Source organism: Drosophila innubila, assembly GCF_004354385.1.
Source record: "Drosophila innubila isolate TH190305 chromosome 2L unlocalized genomic scaffold, UK_Dinn_1.0 4_B_2L, whole genome shotgun sequence".
NCBI classification, from domain to species: domain Eukaryota; kingdom Metazoa; phylum Arthropoda; class Insecta; order Diptera; family Drosophilidae; genus Drosophila; species Drosophila innubila.
The window spans coordinates 15,564,878-15,584,850 of NW_022995372.1; the positions used below are offsets into that span (position 1 = coordinate 15,564,878).

Genomic DNA, 19,973 nt, shown 5'->3' on the forward strand with positions numbered 1-19,973 from the left:
GCGTAGATTGCACTCCTATAATAATGAGTAGGTTGCACTGTTTTTTTTTTTTGTTTATAGGGTGTCTTCTTGTCGTGTACCTTTGTGTGTGACACATTTGTTTTTTTTTGTCTTTTTCTCACTGGTCAATTTATTGAACTCAAGCAAGTTGACTCTCATTTTCTATTTACGGCAATACAATCCAGTTTTCACAGTTTCTCACTAATGCAAGAGAGTTCCCCTCAAAAATGTACAAACCTAAAAAAATGAAAGTTATACTGTCGCATTCAAAAAACAAAGCGAAACACGTACGCCTACAAACAACTGAATGCATTTTATTTGATAAGTTGAAGATATTCTTTTATTTTATTGTTATAGTTTCTTCTGTTGTATCTTCGTGATGATTAAGTGAGTCGTGATGTGATTGTATAAGAAAGTTATAAAATGGTTCATTAGTAGAACATGAATTCCCCTCATTTGGATTGAGTGTGTGTGTGACCCACTTTCACAATGTATGTATCCAGAGTCCTTTACCGCATATCGACTGCTTGCTTAATTATCGTTTAACATTCAACATCCACAAGCTGTGCAAGTTCATTAACATGTAACCGCAGGCACACGCAAATCACACTCGCATCTTCACCACACACCCGACCGCCCACACCACACACATTTTCACCACAAGTCGCTCACTCAAACAAAGTGTAACCCACAATTAGCGCGCCTCAAATTTCACGCAATTAAAATATATAATAATAAAAACAATGCCTTGCTACAATTAGTTTGGTTTTATGTCAAGTTCAATGCACGCAGACATACATACGCCCACGCTCTAAAGCTCTACCCACAACAACAAAAATACTATGCGAAATACTATTAAATAATAAACAAAATCAGACAACAACAGCAAGATAGATAGAGAGAGCAGGCGTAGACTTTCTCTCCCAGTTGTAAGGCGCAAAAGCAAAACGCAAATGCAAAAGCAAAACACAAAAGCAAAAGCTCTTCATGACCTTTTCACCAAAGGCAACTTCACCACAGCAGAGCAGCAGCACATCAGCTGTGCCTGTCGCTCCACCAGCAGATTAAATGCTTGTTTGGAGTTTGAGAGTCACCACGATCTTGGCTCGCTCTCCCGTTTCGGCTCTCCGTGTACGTGTGTGTGTGTGTGTGTGAGCTGTGTTTGTTGTTGTCGCTAGTGGCTTTTACCTTCGCCACTCTCGCTCAGAGGCGACGACGACGGCGCTCTGAGCATTTGCCGCTGTGTGCTGCCTGCGTCGTAGGCTTTGCGCCGTTTGTCAGTCGCTGCACTGTGTTAGTTACAATTTGTATTTCACTTGGTGCGCGCCTTTCTCACCGCGCTCTATCTGTTCACCAACCACCACCAGCCCCCTCTCCACCCGATGCAATTGTATTGGTGCGTTTCTTATTGCAATTTGCGCGTGCAATTTTGCATTTCGCAATCGAGTGCAGTGCAAAAGAAAATTATGGAAAAATCGTAATAAGATGTTGTTGATCAAATGTTGATGAAATGTTTTAATGCGACGACCCGCTTTTTGTGCCCATTTATTTACTTATTTGTCTGCCCAAAAAAAAATAAAAAATACTTTGCGAGTTTTGATGTGGCCTTCGGACATATTCGGTGCGTGTAATTCGGTCGTCGTCGTTGTTGTCGTTGCTAACGCTGACTGCGACAGCGCTGCTGACGTCGCTGCTTGCAAATAATTAGACGCGAGTCTCTCAGTTGCTCAGTTTAAAACCAAAATGACCAAAATGACGTTATATAATCTGTGAACTGCGACTGCAAATTTGTGACAACACCCCCTTCCCCTGCCACCTCCCCTCCCCGTAATTTATTTGCCGCTGTTCTTGTTAATCAAATGAAACGACAAGTTGATTAGATCATATGGGAGGCTAAGAGCATAGATAAAAGAATAACAACTCTATAATAGCTAAACAGAGAGAGAGAAGTAAAAAAGAGAGAAGGACAGGGTAAATAAAATAGTTAAATTGCAATTTTACCAAATTAATTTCGCTCTTTTGCTAACTTGACGAGCTATGAGCATAATTAAAAACATCTGTCGTATCAATTTAGAAAAGCAAGTGAATAAATACACTTAAAACAAATAATAAAATATGAAAAACATCAGTTTATTTCTAAAAAAAAAATAAAAATATATGAACTAGTGTATAAACATTTATATTTTATGTAAGATCATCTGTCATATCAGCTTGTAAATTCAAGTGAATAAACAGAAATCAGAAATTGACATTAACAACATTTACATATAATAAATCAATAATTAATAATGTATACTAAAAATAAAGCTCCGTTTTAAAAACTGGCTTAACCAGAAGCACGACTTGAACACAATGTATAGCATTTAAAAATAGTTTTTAAAATTTGTCGACCTTTGCTTTAGTCAAAAAATTTTCTGTATTTTTAATAGTTTCTCATTTCGCAAGTGCCTCGCAACGGTGGCGTATACGTTATTTATCTAAAATGTTTACGACTTTTAAATGGTCTTGACGTTTATCATTTGCTGATATGCTCAGCATAGCCAAAAATAGGAGTTCGCTCCCAGATAACGGAAAAGCAAACACGCACCAACAAATTAAAACCAAAAGTCCCCAAAATGTCAATGCAAAATTAATTCCATTTCATTTCCATTGCAAAAATCGAACGAAGAAAACGGAGCACAAAAATACAAAAAACAACAGTAAAAATTTAAGTCGAACTGTTGTTGGTGTTTTAGTGGGCACAAGGTACTGATAATGAGCGCAAGAGAGAGGAGGAAGAAATGAGAAGTGAAAATATGGCAAAAAAAATAAAGGTAGTCGCATGTTGATAAGAGATAAGAAACGAAAACAAACAAGCAAAACAATCTAAGAAAACTAGAAATATATTGAGAGTGAGATAGAGAGAGAGAGAGAGAGACAGAAAGCTAATTTAAAAGCCTGCACATACATATATTTAAAGATACTCTGGTAATTTATCTGATTGAACTTGGCTTAAAGTTTAAAGCAATTATTATTGAAGAGAGAGAGAGAGAGAGAGAGCGAGAGCGAAAGATAGAAAGAGGGTCAAATATACAATGATGGATGAAGTAAAAGAAACGACAGATTTTTTTGTACTTTTTATTGGAAATTTTTCAAGAAAATTTTTATTTTGCGGCAATTAGAACGTAACCATTTGGGCCATCAGCTGTTGAAGCGGTGACCCTCTCCCTCTTAACCCCTATGGAGAACCCCCTTTAACCCCCCAGTTACATACATATATTCCATATTGTAGAGAGGCGGCAAGCAAAATGTTGAGATCCACAAAAAACAATTGACATTTATATTAAATGAAAGGCAAAGAGCAAAAAAGTAAACAGTAATACAAAAAAAACAAAAAAACCACAGCAACAACAAATATTAAAATAAACAACAAAAACAATGTAACTACGCTGAGTTGAGTTCAGTTGAAATCAACAACAGCAACAACAAAAGAGAGTGAAAAATTAGTTCATTGTGCAAATTAACACAATTGTGACAACAACAACTACAACTACAGTATGCGGCATTTAATCATGACCCCAACATCGCTGTCGATGTCAACGCCAACGCTCTCGTCGCTGCATCATCAGCGCATGTCTCAGTCACAGTCGCAACTGCAGTTGACGCTGCAGTCGCAGTCACAGTCACCGTCACCTTTAACGCCTCATTCGGCATCGCCATCATCATTTTTTGGCGTCTCCAGCTCACCGAAATTCCCAGCGAACTACGAACGCAGCGAAAAAGTGAGTGCAAAAAAAAGACAACAGCATTACCCCAATGTTAATGTGTGTGTGTGAACCTTTGATAGTCATAAAGCACAGCATACGAGTCGCGTATTATTCATGAATGAATGAAAATATTTTTCATTTAATATGTTACCCTTTTTCATACCCTATGAACAATGATTATGTAGAGAATATTATGAATTTGTATGGCTAAATATACTTCATAAGTTGCTCTTAAAAAGTATGTTTGCGTAAGTATAAGAACTCTACAGCCAACACATTAGACATGTTGTGACTCTTATACTTAAAGAATAAACAAAGCTGTCTATAATGTCAGCTATATCTTTATTATAAGTCTCAAATTTATAAGGTCGCAGCGCAAACTGGAAGTCAACTTTGAAAACAGTTAAGAAGCATCTCTGTTCATAAATAGTACATCAATTATAAATTATATTGTAAAATATTAGAAATCTGATAAAAATTTCACTTTTCTGCATTTCCACTTTCGATTTAAAATGGTTCCTAAGGTGTTTTCGCTTTTTCAAAATCTAATATTTTTTAAATTCTTTTCGTGTTACCAACGAATGTTTTGTTGGCTATTATTCAAGCTCAGTTTTTGCGCATGCAATTAGCGCAAACTTTTTCAAATGTCAGCAGTGCGATTAAAAGCGCACAATTTTCTAATTTGTTTTCTCCCCTGAGGCGCAACAAAGCTTGTTGTTGTTTCCCCTGCGTTCTGTAATGCGCAATAATTAATGCACAACAACAACATTCTGATGGAGAAACTTTTAAGTTACAGTCGCAAAGTTCAAGGTGAGCCCAAGATGACGTTGTCAAATGGGAATTAAACACGCAATTAAATGTTTTGTTTTGATTTCGATTTTGCATAGTTTTTTTTAGTCTTTTTGCATATTTCTGCATGACAATTCATTCCCTTTCATTTTCATTCTGCTGTTAAAAGAAAAATCATTATTCAGACGCTTTGCGCTTTTTGGAGCAGAAAACATTAAGCTGAAAAGTTGCATTCATGTGGCGATCGGGTTTTTCCTGCGCACAGCTTCAAAACATTTTCTCAATTTCTCATATGCAGATGCTTCACTCGCCTCCCCTCCCCTCCCCTCTTTTTACTTCCCCCTTCTGCTTGGACTGCAGCTGCTCACATTTTCTACACGAATGATGGACATAATTGCCTTGCCACGCCCACACCGCCCAAAACGCCCGCACAGCAGCCGCAGTAAACAAGAGAAGAAAATGAGAAAATAAAAAAATAAAAAAAAACCAGCTTAATTTGCAGTCGTAATTGTTTTGGCCCATATGCCGTGGTTGGAGCTCATCTAAATGCACATTGCGCATACGCCACGTTATCTTCAGAGGCTGTAACAACAGCAACGTGTGCTTGCGGTGTGTGTGTGTGTTGCAAACGCATCGAGAGTAAATTGCAATGCAAAAGCCGGTAGTTCCCTCCGTTTTTCCTTCCTCCCTGCTTAGTTTACTCTCAAAAGTTGTAGAAAGAAATTCAAGTTGTTTTGAGTTTTCCTCTTGTTGTTTTGTTCTACTTTTTTTGTACTGCATGTTGCCAACTAACGGCAGCATCTCTCTCTTTCTCTATGTTTCTTGGCCGTGTTGTCTTCTAATGACCGTCGCTTCAGTTTGACTTGGGAAAGTGCTGTCCGTCGACTCATATCTTATTTCTTGTTTCTAGTCTATCGTTTATTATGAATATTAGTTGCGGCACTTTCTAAAGCCGCAACAAGAAAATTGTTGTCGTTAATGTCGCTGATTTGTAAGCATTTCTAATAAGTCAATGTTGGCCTATCACAAATTAGGCTCTTATTATGTACATTTATGGCAACGGTCAGTGAAAACTCTCATGTCGTCTTTGCCACAAATGGCAAAATATTTAACTGTAAACAACTGAGAATGCTAGGAATAGATAAAAAAAAAAAAGATACTGCAATTATTAGACTACAAGTTACCCTGTATACATTTCTGTTATATGTAAATTTATTATAAAATAGAACCATTAATTTAATTTTCTCTCACCCATGTTTTTTTTTTTAGTTTCTGACTCCTAGGGTCTTTTAAACAAATTTATACTTTATTTATATATATATATTTTTTAATTGTTAACAACTGGGACTTATAAAGATAAAGAGAAAGAAAAATACTACAATTTGTATACTACATTTTACCGTGCACACATTTCTGATATAAAAAGAATTTTTTCAAAAAATCAATAACTTTATGGAATTTTTATAAAATTGTTGAATTGAGAACCACGGACGTGCTCAAAATTACGAGAAAAACGTACTGTGATTTTTAGACCATATATTTATTGCTGATATAAATAAAACTGTTAAAAAAAAATCATTCATTTAATTAATTTGTATGAAATATAGCCTATTGCAATATGTTTCGTGTTTGTTTATTTTTACTTTATTTCTTTAATGTAAACAAAATAAAATGGTTGTTAATACCCGCCATAAACTATTTATGTGCTTCCTTTATTATTATTATTTTTTATTTTCCCTTATCAAAGTCAAATGTAGCAATCACATTTACCGGGGAGAAATGATTTGATTTCAGTCTGACATCATGTAATTATTTTTGATACTTAGATTGCAACTTTATCAACATTAATCACTTGCTAAATCCAATGTTATCTCTTTATTCTCTTATTTATTTTTCATTTTAAATGATAACAGAAAAGCTGTTGCCGTTTTTTTTTTTTAGATGTTTTGAAAGGAAACGCGCTCTACAACTACAAGTATTATCTGTCTCAGTCTCTTTAACTTTTCCTGCCACACTTTCCACTTTTAAAATTGTCATTAAATGATTAATTAATATGATAAATATTAAAATTGCATTCTGCATTCTCCTTCCGACTATTTAGTTGGTTAATTAGAACTGCACGAAAGGAAAGTGGCATGAATGGAGTTTATTATTCTGGGCAGTTCAAGCAGCTACTGACACCCCTCTCTGTCTTCCTGTCTATCCTCTCTCTCTCTGCCAAGCCCATACATCATTTATGATGCATATGCACAATTTTCATTTTGCGGAAAACTGTATCAATGTGGGGTCTGAATGTGTCCATGACTCACAGCCAGACGCGACAGGCAGTTCCCCAACTCGTATTGGCCTCAATATCATATAGTAGCCTTACAGTGCAGCTTGACTAAAGCCACAGCTAATTATGCTGAGTAAAAAATTTCAAAAGTAACTTTAAAATAATTTTATATGGAATAAAAAATATGAAGATAGAAAAAAAAGATAAGAATTAAACAGAATATTTTAATAACTCAAAGTACAAAAGTCGAAAACAAATCTAAGTAAATTATATTCGAAAAAATTACTTCAATTTTTCAGACTCGTTTACATAAATTTTTATATGATTTTAAAATCTAAATGATTCTTTATAAATTCTTATAAAATATTAGTTTATATTAATGCTTTCTTTTAAGAGTTTTTTTTAACCTTACCAAAATAATAACATGTATTAGGAAAATATACAGTGCAAGGACTCAAAAGTATTGAATTAACAAATGATCAATTCATAAAAACATAATTTTAATTTAATTTTGCTTTTTATGTTTGTTTCTAAATTTAATTACCTAATGAAATTTTTACAAATTTTGTTTTCCCGACTATTATTTCCTAGATTTGTGTTTCCAATTTGTTTTATGCGATTTTTATGTTCTTATTTTTCTTATAGAAAATCATATATAGATTTTATTTATATATGCCTGATTTGTCGCTTTTTGCGCGTGCCCACTGTACTTAAATGTATGTTTAAATTGCTGCACAGCTTGTTTGGCCTTTTATTGTTTACTTTTTGGCAACTGTCGAACTGTTTTTTGGCGTTCAAATCCACTTTTTATCGAGGCTGCAGACTGAGTTGAAGCAGACATAAAAACGTGCTGATGTTTAATTGAAAGGCTTTAGTTGTGGCATGCAACGGAAAAGGGGCGGAAGGAAAAGAGAATCAGTTTGTGGTGGCACAATATTGCGATTAGTTTGGATTTGAAATGTAGTTAATTTATGCAGAGCTGTCAGGGAGTTTAAACAATGAATGTTCCTCGGATACAAAGTCTCTGTCTGCTTGTCATGTGGCATGGAGAGTGGCAACAATTCAAAGCCATTTGGCTTTTGTCAGCCCTGGTCATTGTCTCGCTTTTCGCCAGCCTTGGACGAAACAAACTCGAGTCACACCCACGCAAAAGAGACAAACGAGTCGGAGACAGAGATGCAGATGTAGGAGTAGTTGAAGTAGGAGACAAAGTCCAGAGGCAGCATTTTCTGATTGCATTTTTTTGTCTGGCATTTTTCTGGGAAAGTCGCAGCGAATAGTAAAATGCTTTCCTTTTACTTTCAACTTTTGCATGTCGAGCATTTTCATCTCTTTTAGCTCCCTTGCAATTTCGCTCACAGATTTGCATTTCGTTTATTGATAGATACGTTGAATGCTACGTCGATAATGGTTCATATATAGCGACTATATACTATCGCAAAGTGTCGGCAATTTTATTAGGTTGATCTCTTTGCTAATTTTTGTGCGGCGATGTGGAAACGCTGCCCGCTTGGCCGCCTTACAGCCTGCTAAATTTGTTTTCCCTTTTTGCATTTTCCGCTGCCGTCGACGTTGCCGCCTTGGGGAGCAGTCACCCATGCTGGAGACTCTTGTTACTCATTTTCTGGATTGTAGTTTGCGAAGCAAAGTGAATAAAAAGTGTTGGGCCATTAGCATGATTAATGTATTTCGCTTATATTCGGTTATTTGCCACCAACGAGTTGCCCCTATCGTTATACCATTTAAGAGATGAAACATCTTTTTGGGGTATTAACAAGATAATTGTAAAAATATATTTGTTGTGGATGTCAGCTTTGAAATAAAGTTAATATCCAGGAGGATGTATGAAATAGCTAGCGAAAAAAGAGATGATGTGACTCCTGCAATCCTTAAGATACTTACTATAAGTAAATCATTGCATCACTTTATTTTTTGTATTAAAAAACAATAAATATCCGCTTTGCGTAACAACAAAAAAATATATACTTTTTTCTCGGTTTTTACAGAATAGTTTCCATTAGTGAAAAATAAAAGAAAATGAATATACTTCAAGAAAACATATGCTCATAATTTAATGCAGCGAAAAGTTTGCATAAACTGAAATAGAACAACAAATTCATTTATTTTGAAAGTTTGATAAAATAGAAACAATGTGGGAAAAGATGAAAAAATCGTATATTAACCTACAAATTTATAAGCTTATATAATTTATTAAACATTGTCTATTGGGTATGATTAGTTCCATAATGAATATGTTTATTAAGAGTGTCTTAAGTTGCTATTTTCATTAACTTTTATTTAGATATATAGTTACACACATATCCTATATAGTAAATTTATAATTTTTTATAAATTGCAAGAAATTGACTTCAATTTAAGTATAAGCTATAATATATCTTAAAAAATACTTGAATATTTAAGTGATTAAATTAATGTGATTGTATGATACAATTCCTATAATTTTATCAACTTAGTCACTGCAATGAAAACTTAATTTGGGGACGTTAACTTCAATTAGAAATATATTGGTTGTAAGCCTTTGAATGGCTTCGACAAATTAGTTAGAAAAATCTAAAAAACGTGCTTTAGATACACCAACACCTTTCACCTTTCCACCAAATTCTATCACCCTAAATCACGCAGTTTGAAGAGTACAACAACTTCATGGTAATTCAAATATGGCAAACGAGCCAGACGTGACGCCCAAAGAACTTGACTTACAAATCGCTTAAAAAACTAACAAAAACAAAACTAATTACAATTACATTATGTGGAGCACATAAATTGCCACATATTGTCGCACTTGCAACATACGAATATATAAATGTGTCTAGAGTCAACAAAAGGAACGTGTGACATTAAATAAACAACGGTAAACGTTGCTCAGTGCAACTTCTAACCCAACAACAACAAGAGCAACAACAACGAGGGTGACCCCCTCAGACCCGTAAAAGCCGCCAACCTTAACGCTCCAAGCCTCCCTTGCCAGCCCACATTAAATGTAAACTGTTGCACGTTGCTTTTGGTGTTGTTGTTGTTGCTGTTGTTGTGACTGTGGTTGTTGTTAGTGTTAGTGTTCATGGCGTTGTTTCCCATGTACAAATAGGCACGAAAAGCGTAATGCTGACCATAAAACAATGCAAAACAGTTAGAGCAAATGACAGAAAATCACAGAAGAGAGAGAAATAGAGAGGGAGACAGAAACAGAAGGCCCACTCCAAATCATAACCAGCTGGGCGGAAAGGCAACAAACAAGTCAATGAACTGCTGCGCCAAAAAACAAAATAAATACAATAAAATAAAAACAAAAAGAAATGGACACGAGTGATAATGTCTGCTCGGAACCTCGTGATATGGAAATCGGGACATGCAAAGCGTAACGCACCTTGAAAACAGTTGGGAAACAGTAGCAAGTTCTACATGAACTCAGATCCCAACTGGGGCAAAGATTATGTACTCGCAATAAATACAAATTTGTATAATATCAGAACAATTTAAAAAAATAATAACTAATATTAACAGGGTTGCTGTTTGGGTTGCGGTATGTCCCGAAAAAAATATTTGGGTAAATATAGGTTCTTTCGGTTCCATATTGCATTATCTTGTATTTCTTTACTTACCTTTTGATGAAGTGTATTTCTTACAGCTAATGCTTTGATTTGTGTTAACCACCACTCGCTACATGTATTCATTGTATTCACTTTAACCATAGGAATTTTACATTTACTTAATTTCCATACATTTTGACATTGAGCATCAGAAAATCGTGACCAGTATTTAAGTTGAGAACCACAGGCAAAAATTGTTCGATTCTTAATAGATATATAATTATATATACGAACTTGTACATACACATTATATATTAACTATATAATTATACAGATTCTATGTGTTTATAGCGATCGTGTGTTTTGGACATAATTTGATTTGAGATTTGGGCACAAGCTAAAGATCAAAATTGAACTGAATTAAGTTTTTAAAATGACATAAGAGGTTATTATATATTGCATTACTGCTTGCTAAAATTAATGGAGTTTTCTATATCCTGTAAAATATATATGTATGTAATTTATTTTCTATTTATTCACATGCCTCCTGCTTTTAAAAGTGTTCAAACCACAATCTAAATTCGTACTTTGAGCCATCAATCATCCTTACACTCAATTTTTACTTACACATACAATTACTCTTCGATTAAGCCACCAAAATTATTCAAGGAAAAAATCTCATGACGATCATTCACTCTCTTAGTTTCAACTTTGACATTCCTCTCGACTGCAGTTTTCCTTCAAGCTTCAGCAAATTGTTAGGCTAAGACAGAAAACCACTTTTCTAAGCCAACTTAACTTGCACTTGCAAACCTGGTCTTTAAACCAATTTAGATCTTCAAGCGGCTTTTACTCGGTTTGTGTTTTATGCAATACTCGAAAGACATCACCAGAAAGCAGGAAAGAGAGAGGTCGTTAATGAACTGACGGCATTTGCACGTCTTAGCTGTTTTCCTGCCAGGTGATGGCTTTTATTTTGGGCTATGTTTCCAGTGCTGCCATTGGGGCCGTTAATCACACCACAATAAAAGTGAAGTTTACAATGTTCATGTGGTGTTTTAACTAAGATTTATAAACTCTTACATATGGAATGAGGCGTTTTCGAATCTATGTAAATTGTTAAGATTTGCATATGTTCATTAGACTAACTAGTTACTATATGTTGGCTTATGTAACCAAGGCCGAAAACTTTAAAACTCTGGCAGTATATGTTTTGAAACATAAGAGATGATTATTAATGATGACTTAGCTGACTTTAAAAAATTAAATAATTTTTCTTTATGTTTTTTATAGAATTAGATTGCAACTAAAATATCGGTCATATCAAACAGTAAAAAATCTCGAAATCTTTTTTAAAAAAGTTAACCTGGAAATTTTTTTTTGATTATGGTATCCCTTGAATATTTTGTCATCAAAGCTGTATGATTTAGAGAAAATTTTACTTTATCAACCATTTCGGAAGATCTCACTATTCGAACTTTGTCAATTCCAAATCCAACATCAAAATTTGTAAACAAAAATAATTTTAAAATTTTGATAAAAATTTAAAAAAGTTTTAAAAATATTGAAAATTTATAATGTGTTCTCCTTGCGGACCGTGCAGCCCCTGTGATCCATGCTGTGGGCCATTTGAGTGCTCGCCAAAATGCTACAATGCCGCACAATTGGAAGCTCTGCCGCAATGTGCACCGCGCATCCCGCCGCCATTTCCCAAGTGCATTACGGTGCAACAGCCGCCTCGTCTGATATGCAAGAAGAGAGTGGTTTTTACGGAGAAAATTGTACCAGAGCCCATGGTTGTTAATCGCTGTAGACAAATCACAGTGCCAAAAGTGGTGGATGCAACGCGTGTTATCAAAGTGCCAAAATTGATTTGGGTCTCGCAAATGGTTCGGGAGCCACGTGTCATATATTATCCGTCCATGATTCCGGATCCATATGTCGTCTGTTATCCGAAGCGTGTGTGCGAGCCCAGAGAAGTCTGCCAGTCGATATTGTGTCAACCGAAGCCTCAGACTATCGATATACCGCCTCCCAGGGAATATTGTTGCTATCCAAATGGACCGATTAATTATAAACCAAGTGCCGCTTGTCCTCCTTGTCCAATTGGACCATGTGCACCTGGAGGTGCGTGTTGTCCACTTCCATGTTTCTCCACCAATCAATATCCCGTATGTGAGACACGTTGTGGTCCCTGTGGACCTTGCGGCCCCTGTGGACCGCGTGGACCAGGTCCGTGCGGACCTTGCGGACCAGGCCGTTGTGGACCCTGTGGACCGTGTGGCGGGCCCTGCGCTGTACCGAATTGTGGACCCTGTGGCCTAACAATGCCATCCGGACCCTTTATTCCCGCTCCTTGTGGTCCATGCGGAACGGGCTGTGGACCATGTGGAAACGGACCATGTGGTCCTTGCGGACCATGCGGACCCTGCTCGCCCCCTTGCCCCTACGAATCGCCCGAGTGTGGACCATGTTACCCGTGTGCTCCAACTCCGTGGAACACGCATTGTGGACCAGTTGGACCGTGTGGTCCTCAAGTTCCCTGTGGTCCATGTGGTCCTTGTTAATCAGTTAAATATTGAAACGGAACACGTTAGTCAGTTATATATTTATATATTTACGGGTAAATAAATTGCTGTGCTGCCTTTTCTTCGTTTGGCCTAAAATTGAAATCATTTTTCTGTTTATTATGTAAACCTAATTCAATTGAGGACAGATCGCGTATGGGTTCGAGAACAGGCATCTCAAATTTTATACTTGTGCGACAAATTGATAATTTCAATTTGGCTACTGAGTGGATTTGACTTTGACGGATTTAGGTATTAATATTTTTAAATTATCAAAATTATTATCCATTAATATTAAACTATAAAAAAGTTGATATATTTTGTAGTGGGTGATGCTATACTACTATACTATATGAGCTTTTAGTCTAAGCTCGATTTGTTTTTCATTATTTAACAGTCAGTTTGGCAGTATTTATTACCAGAAAGAAATCAAATATACTCTAAATTATTCGGGCTCAAAATCTGTTCACCAATAGTAAGCTTCAACTTATATTTTTTCAGTTGCTGTGAAGTATCAAAAAATTATTAACTCTTTTTATATTGTATATGTATCTTTTATATGTATTGGTAACTGTCCATATGTATCCCGCTGAAGCTCTATGTCGTTATTTTCGTCATGCACAGTTACAGTTTTTATTTAATATGAAAATTTGTTTTCTATTTTGTGTGATATTGGTTTTTTTTATACTTAAACTTGATTTGTGCTGGACAATGGGCAACTTGGCAAAAGCCTTTGATGTGGCCGTTGCCAGAATTTGGCAAGTGCCAAAAAAGCTGTCAAATTTACTTAGATTTATGCGTGTCTCTGTTTGAAGTATAAATATTTGTACAAAAGTGAAAAAAAAAATGTGCTACAAACACAAAAATATGAGGTAACTTTACATATCGAGTTTTTTTTTTTTAGCAATCTATGAACTTAGTATCTATTGCTATTTATGCAAATCTAACATTATTTCACTTCGATTTTGACACATTCGATTTTAGCATTTTGTTGTTGTGTTTTAAACTTCAACCAAATTTTGTTTACGTATCTCCAACCTACATGATTACCACTTGATTGATGTAGGGGCACTCCTCTAAGTATTTCGACGCGTCTCGTTTCGTTTGGTGTGCTCAGATATTGTATCTACTTATGAATGTTGCTACCGTATACACTTATAAATAACGCTCGAGGCTCTCGGAAAAAATTGTGACAAAAAACTTGATTATCGTTGTATAAACAAAATGAAATCAATAACGACGAGGCCCTTAACTAATCACATAAAACTTAGAACTTATAAAAGTCAAACAAATATTTATAAAGTCAAAATTAAATTTGAATTACTTAATTAATGGATAGTTGTTATGTACTCCATTAATTTTCCTTTATATTTACTTATAAAATAATTGAAAACCTTTCAACATTTAAGCAAATCCATTTGAATATTATTAGTATCACAAATGAGTAGATAACTATGAATGCAGCAAAAGAAATTGATTATAAAAACGAAAAGAAATTTTATAAAGCTGTAAATACCATATTTAGAAAATGTCGTTTAAAATTATAGTAAACTTATGACATTTGATTAAACTGAAAAGAAGACAATTGAAGCGATAAGATTTCACTAATTTGCATACTGAATGCCGCAATGTCCGTGATTATGGACTGTTTATCAAGCCATTAGCCGTTAACGCCCACAACGCGCCACGTCCACCGCTGAGAGATTTCCAGCGAGCCAATTGACTTTCTTCAGTTTCCACGGAAACGTCCCAAATTTCAGTTTCAGTTTCAACTTGAAAGTTGCAGCTTGTTTTTTTATTTAAACTGTCCACCCACGCTAATGTTAATGTTCATGTTAATGTTAATGTTTTTTCCTTTCTGTAGACAACAATTGTTTAATTTGTTTTTTCCCACTTTTGTCGACAAGTTGAAAATTTATTTGCTTGTTTACTTTGCAATGTTTGTTTCGTGTTTAATTTGTTGCTTGATTTATTAATTAGTTGCACGACAAAAATCACAAAAATCACGAAAATAAAAATTGAAAGAAGGTTTCAGGTTTCTAACACGCTTCGAATTTTGCAAATGCATTTCTAATGAGATACACGATGACCGAGCTTTAACGTCAACTCAAGTCGATACGATACGATACGAATCTCAAGAACTTGTGATGTCAGCTCGGAAGATGATGTCAGTTTTATTATTGTTTCTTGTCCAATTTCTGATTACCTTGTTGATTTTGTTCCATTTGGCAGTTAACAAAATACCTACAACCATACCCTATCATTTGTTATTTATTGTATTAAAATTTTATTGAAGCGCATTTGATTGCCAGAAGCAGTTTTTCACTAATGTTGTGTTGTCATTTTCTTACTTGATTACAGCCCTTTAATATAACGGTGACGACCATAAAACAATACAAATACGAGAAGGTACAGAACAAATGGGAAAACCGGTTTACAGTTTAAACACTGTAACTATTTTTTTAAGCAAATATCATGTACTTTTGCCCTACCTTTGTATGGGTAATATAAGTGTGAAAATTATTTAAAGAAAGCTGCCATTGTCTTATCTTAGATATAGATGGATGAAAGCGTACTAAGTATTTTTATACTTAAACCATCTCAGAAATATAAATGTTTACCTTACGGACTTACTAATTATAATTTACTTAAACTAAAATAATTAAATTAATGCTTACCTTGTTGTTGTTTTAGATAATTATTTAAGCCTTTTAAGTTGTCTCAATCGCTTATTGGTTTCCAGTTGAAATCATTGACAATTACTTGAGGTCTTTAAGTGTGTCGTTGGCAAGATAAATTATTGCTTAACAAGCTGTAAAAAAGAGTATTAAGATCAACAACAATTTGTTGTTTACTGTCCTCCCACTCGTTATAATATACTGAATAATAATAATATTACTGAAAGACACGAATTTTTTGAGCTGTTCCTGACCAACCTTTTATACCATTAAAATCAATTGAAACGAGAGCTGACCAATCTTGACCCAAATGAGCAACCAATTGATTCCTACAAAGATATAGCCTTGAAAATGGTCAGTATCATAATTTATCCAAAAATATCATTTTAATCGGATAGTATTGAAGAAGAAAAGTCGATTATATTCATAGTATTAAGCAGAGCACTCTCAACAAAAGTTCTCCTATTTAAGCTGTTATTTTTGGCACAGGATATAATTAAAATAATTAATATTTAACAACTGCTCGTAGGGGTTCTAGAAACGACAAGTGAATTGGTCAGCTGGGTGTGAATTTAATGATAATTATGAGTGGTTGGCCATGAGTTACAAAAGTATCTTTAACTTAAAACATGCGAAAATAAGCTTTAATTAAAGTAGCTACACAAGATTGCAAGCTTCTCATCTATACAACTGGACAGATGGTTATTTAAACCTTTAAAATGAGCTGTTTTTTATGGAAAGTATATTTAATTTAGTTCGGAAATGAAGACAATGAAACAATCCCCAACTATTCTTCTATGTGTGCCAAAGTCGTTGCTTTATATTGATTCAGTTTGGCAGACAATACATTCTTATAATTAAAGCAACACAACTGTGGGCTGTGATCTCCCATTATTGTTCTTACATGAACAACAAATGTAATAAACAATAATGACAAATGCCGGAAGCACATCCAGACAGCGACTTCTAATTAAACTAAAGTCTTAAGATCATAATAACTAAGTACTTTGAATTTATCACCACTCCAAATTAAGCAAAAACGATTCAAAAATATAATAAAACTAGCATGCTTGACTAGCGGATACCCTGTAGAGAACACAAGAGTAACTTTAACTCTTTTTGAATAGCTAAATATTTGGGATTTGGTTTATTTATAATACCCTTCAGCTTGTCTTGTATTTTTAGAGAGTATCAATGAATGCAGAGTGCAGTGCACAGTGGGCAGTTTTGGGGCTGGCAAACTGACAACTGACACCTGTTGTTAGGCACAACACGCTGTGTGTGTTTGTTTGTGTTTTTGTTTCGAGTTTGGGTGTACTTCGAGTTGTTGTTGTCCGTCAAATTGTAGCAATTTTCTTAAGTGCGTTACTGCTGCGACTGCTGTTGCATTCAACAACGCGTTTCGATATATTTTTGGATATTCGATTTTTAGCACAAATTTATGCGCATTTTTCACTCGAATTTCTGTCTCTGTGTCTGAACGATTTGTCTGTGGGCGTTGCTCGCTCGACTTTGTGGCTTTTAGATGTCGGCTTCAGTTTCAAACGCATTCGCATTTTCGAGTGGTTGCCACAACGTCTGGACTTAACCGTTTGTCATAATCTTAACTCCTCTGCAGCATTTATCAGTACATAAAAATGTTTATGAAATACACAACGGCTTTTCACTAAAGCTCCAATTTAATTAATTTTTCAATATTTAACCATGGTAAATTCAGACCACACAAAAATTGTTATTATATAATCAATATCTCATCAAAGACATTGAGACTCTTATTTGAATGATGATAACGTTAATTGTGTAAGATGATATGGGTTAAAGTGTTGAAATAATATGCTTTAGCTGTAAATTTAACGTAAAAATTATTATCTAATAGACGATTGATGAATTCCCTGTCACTAAGAAAACAAAGAGTCAAAAGTTCATGTATATTTTCATGCAAATAAAAATCAATCATTTCTAAATTTAATATACCTTGTTGTTAAAATATTTCAGCCTTAAATTAACTTTTCATTGAATTTATTTTTGGAATTTTCTTATGCTCGAACATTTTATTTAATCTTTACAATTTGTTCGAATTTTCCTACACCTTTTTGGTCAAGTTTATAAAACAATCTAAAACTAGAGTTGTCCGCAATTATTAAACGCAAAAGTAGCGAATCCTTTTAACTAAAACCACAAAAATGGACTAGACTTTCAAATCAACTTTCTACTAAAGCACAACCAGTGATGGAAAAGAAAAGAAGAAGCTGAAGCAGATTCAGGAAAGGAGAGGGAGAAAAAGTCGATGATGTCGACTCTCAACGACAATGTTGGCACTGCAAAGTCAAATAGATTTACGAGTATTAGTCAGACTTTTAAACGTCTTTCATTCACTTTGACACCCAGCCAAGTCTGCAATTTAACTGAAAGTGGGCTATGAACTTTAAAAGTTTAGCTTTCTTGGCGAATCATGTTGTGGATTATGTTTAAGTTCAGAATACAAGTCTATTAGTTTGCTGTATATTTGGTTAATAAATTTAATGTTAAATAAATAACAATTTGGCAAAGATTAATGCCCAAACTAATGCTTATACTGTCCAACTCCTTCAGCTGCAAATGTTTTGAATAGTAGTGACTCTTAAATTAATCAAAGCCTAAGGCTAACCCTATCGGGGTCTCAATCTTGTCTGTGTTGACAGATTGATAAATGCGCCTGCGCATGTCGCACTCGTCAGATAGTCAAATCATGGCCAGATACCATTGATTGACATTTGGCGCCAATTGGAAATCGTTGTTGCACTTTTGATTAAAAGTAACTGAGTACATTTTCGATTAAACTGCTTAGATTCGGGCTTGGCATTGTCATTTAAAAAGCTGCGCCTTGGATTGAGGCTACACAGCAAACCAGGAACTAAGTTAAAAGGAATAAATTTACTAATATAAATATGGATTGAAGATCTTATTTGGAAGGAATACTCTGTACATTTTTGACTAAATAAATACATAAAAGATATTTTATTTATATATATCAATTTATGTTATAATTGGTAAATAATTGTTCAAATAATTTTAATTTATTAAAACGTAATATTATAAATAGTATATGTTAAATAGAGATAAAAAACATTCAAATTTATACAAGTCTAATTATAAGATATCAAGTTTTTAAAGTATTGAGCTATTCAAAATAACAATTAACTATCAAATTTATTTTCTCTTGCTCGTGCAAAAATAATGTCGAGTCGTGCCTTTTTGATTCCACGAAACTGTTCGCTTCGGGCGAACTAATTTAAGCCATAGTTAATATAAATAAGTTAGTTAGGGTGCAGTGCTAGTCTAAAAGATATCCATTATTCTCTTGTACGCTTAAAATTTGAGAGAATAGTAACCTTAGATATTTTCCCTTAAATGTCTTTGATATCAACACCTTTAATAATTAATATTTATTTTTATTATAATCAATCCTTTTCTACATAAATCAAGATCTCTACTCGTATAAAATTTATATATTTAGCTTAATCTTCGAGCTATTCATTTGATGCAATTCATTGTTAAGTCAATCTACGAATCAGGCATTATATGTAACTATCTAGCTTGTCTTGGCACTCTAAACAGAAATCAATAATAAATCATAATTGTTATTAAAAATGCCCACACTGCCGTTTAAAAGTTATTGACAAGCCAAGTAAACCTATAAGAAAGCCAATTTAATTACAATTGCATTACAACAATGTCAAATGCGTCATAAGCCATTTGAACATTTTACAATTATGTCAACTGACAATGAAGCAAATGCCATTTAATTGTAAAAAATAACAAACAAACAAACTGCGATCTGTGATCCACGTAAATATCTTTTGTTGGGCCACTTTTCACGGCGCAGCAAATCAAAGGAAAAGGCGGTCAAGTGACATAGCTTTGCTACCAACAATAATACCAACAACAACAATAAAAAAATCTGCCTTCATTTGAATACGTACACAAGTATCTGCCGCATGCAGTTTCAAGTCGTTTCTATCCATCTATCTATCTATATATCTGCCTAGCATCTGTCAGAGCTGTCGCTGGTAACTTTCCCCCATAAACTACACTGCAAGATACACACACACACACACACAACTGCACCATTGGGCCTGAATCTGTAAATGTATGTGTTCATGTAAATGTATCTGTAGCCGGGTCTCGGTCTCGGTCGCCGTTTCTCAGACTCGCATTTGATCTACACTGGCAAAGGCATTCAAGTGCGTGGCGTTGTCTTTGTTTTTGTTGTTGTTGTTGTCTTTCTCTTTATTGCAGGGAAATGGGAATGTTAACAATGCATTTTGTTTGTCAATCAGTCGCTGCCGCTGCTGCTGCTGATTAATTCACTTGATTTGTGTGTGTTATGC

General features: G+C 34.6%; 2 protein-coding genes across 2 annotated transcripts in view; both read left to right on the plus strand.

Moving 5' to 3' along the window:
- The first annotated feature begins 33 nt into the window (after positions 1 to 33).
- Positions 34 to 19,973, plus strand: part of LOC117781738 — a 41,675-nt gene continuing 21,735 nt past the window's right edge. Inside the window, 2 exon segments of the mRNA XM_034618555.1 lie at positions 34 to 1,396; positions 3,272 to 3,761. Of these exon segments, the coding sequence (XP_034474446.1) occupies positions 3,537 to 3,761 (225 nt within the window). The 5' untranslated portion in view covers positions 34 to 1,396; positions 3,272 to 3,536.
- Positions 11,916 to 13,030, plus strand: LOC117781736 (DBF4-type zinc finger-containing protein 2 homolog). Its single transcript, XM_034618552.1, has one exon. The coding sequence runs from the start codon at positions 11,936 to 11,938 to the stop codon at positions 12,923 to 12,925; it is 990 nt and encodes a 329-aa protein (XP_034474443.1). The 5' UTR covers positions 11,916 to 11,935; the 3' UTR covers positions 12,926 to 13,030.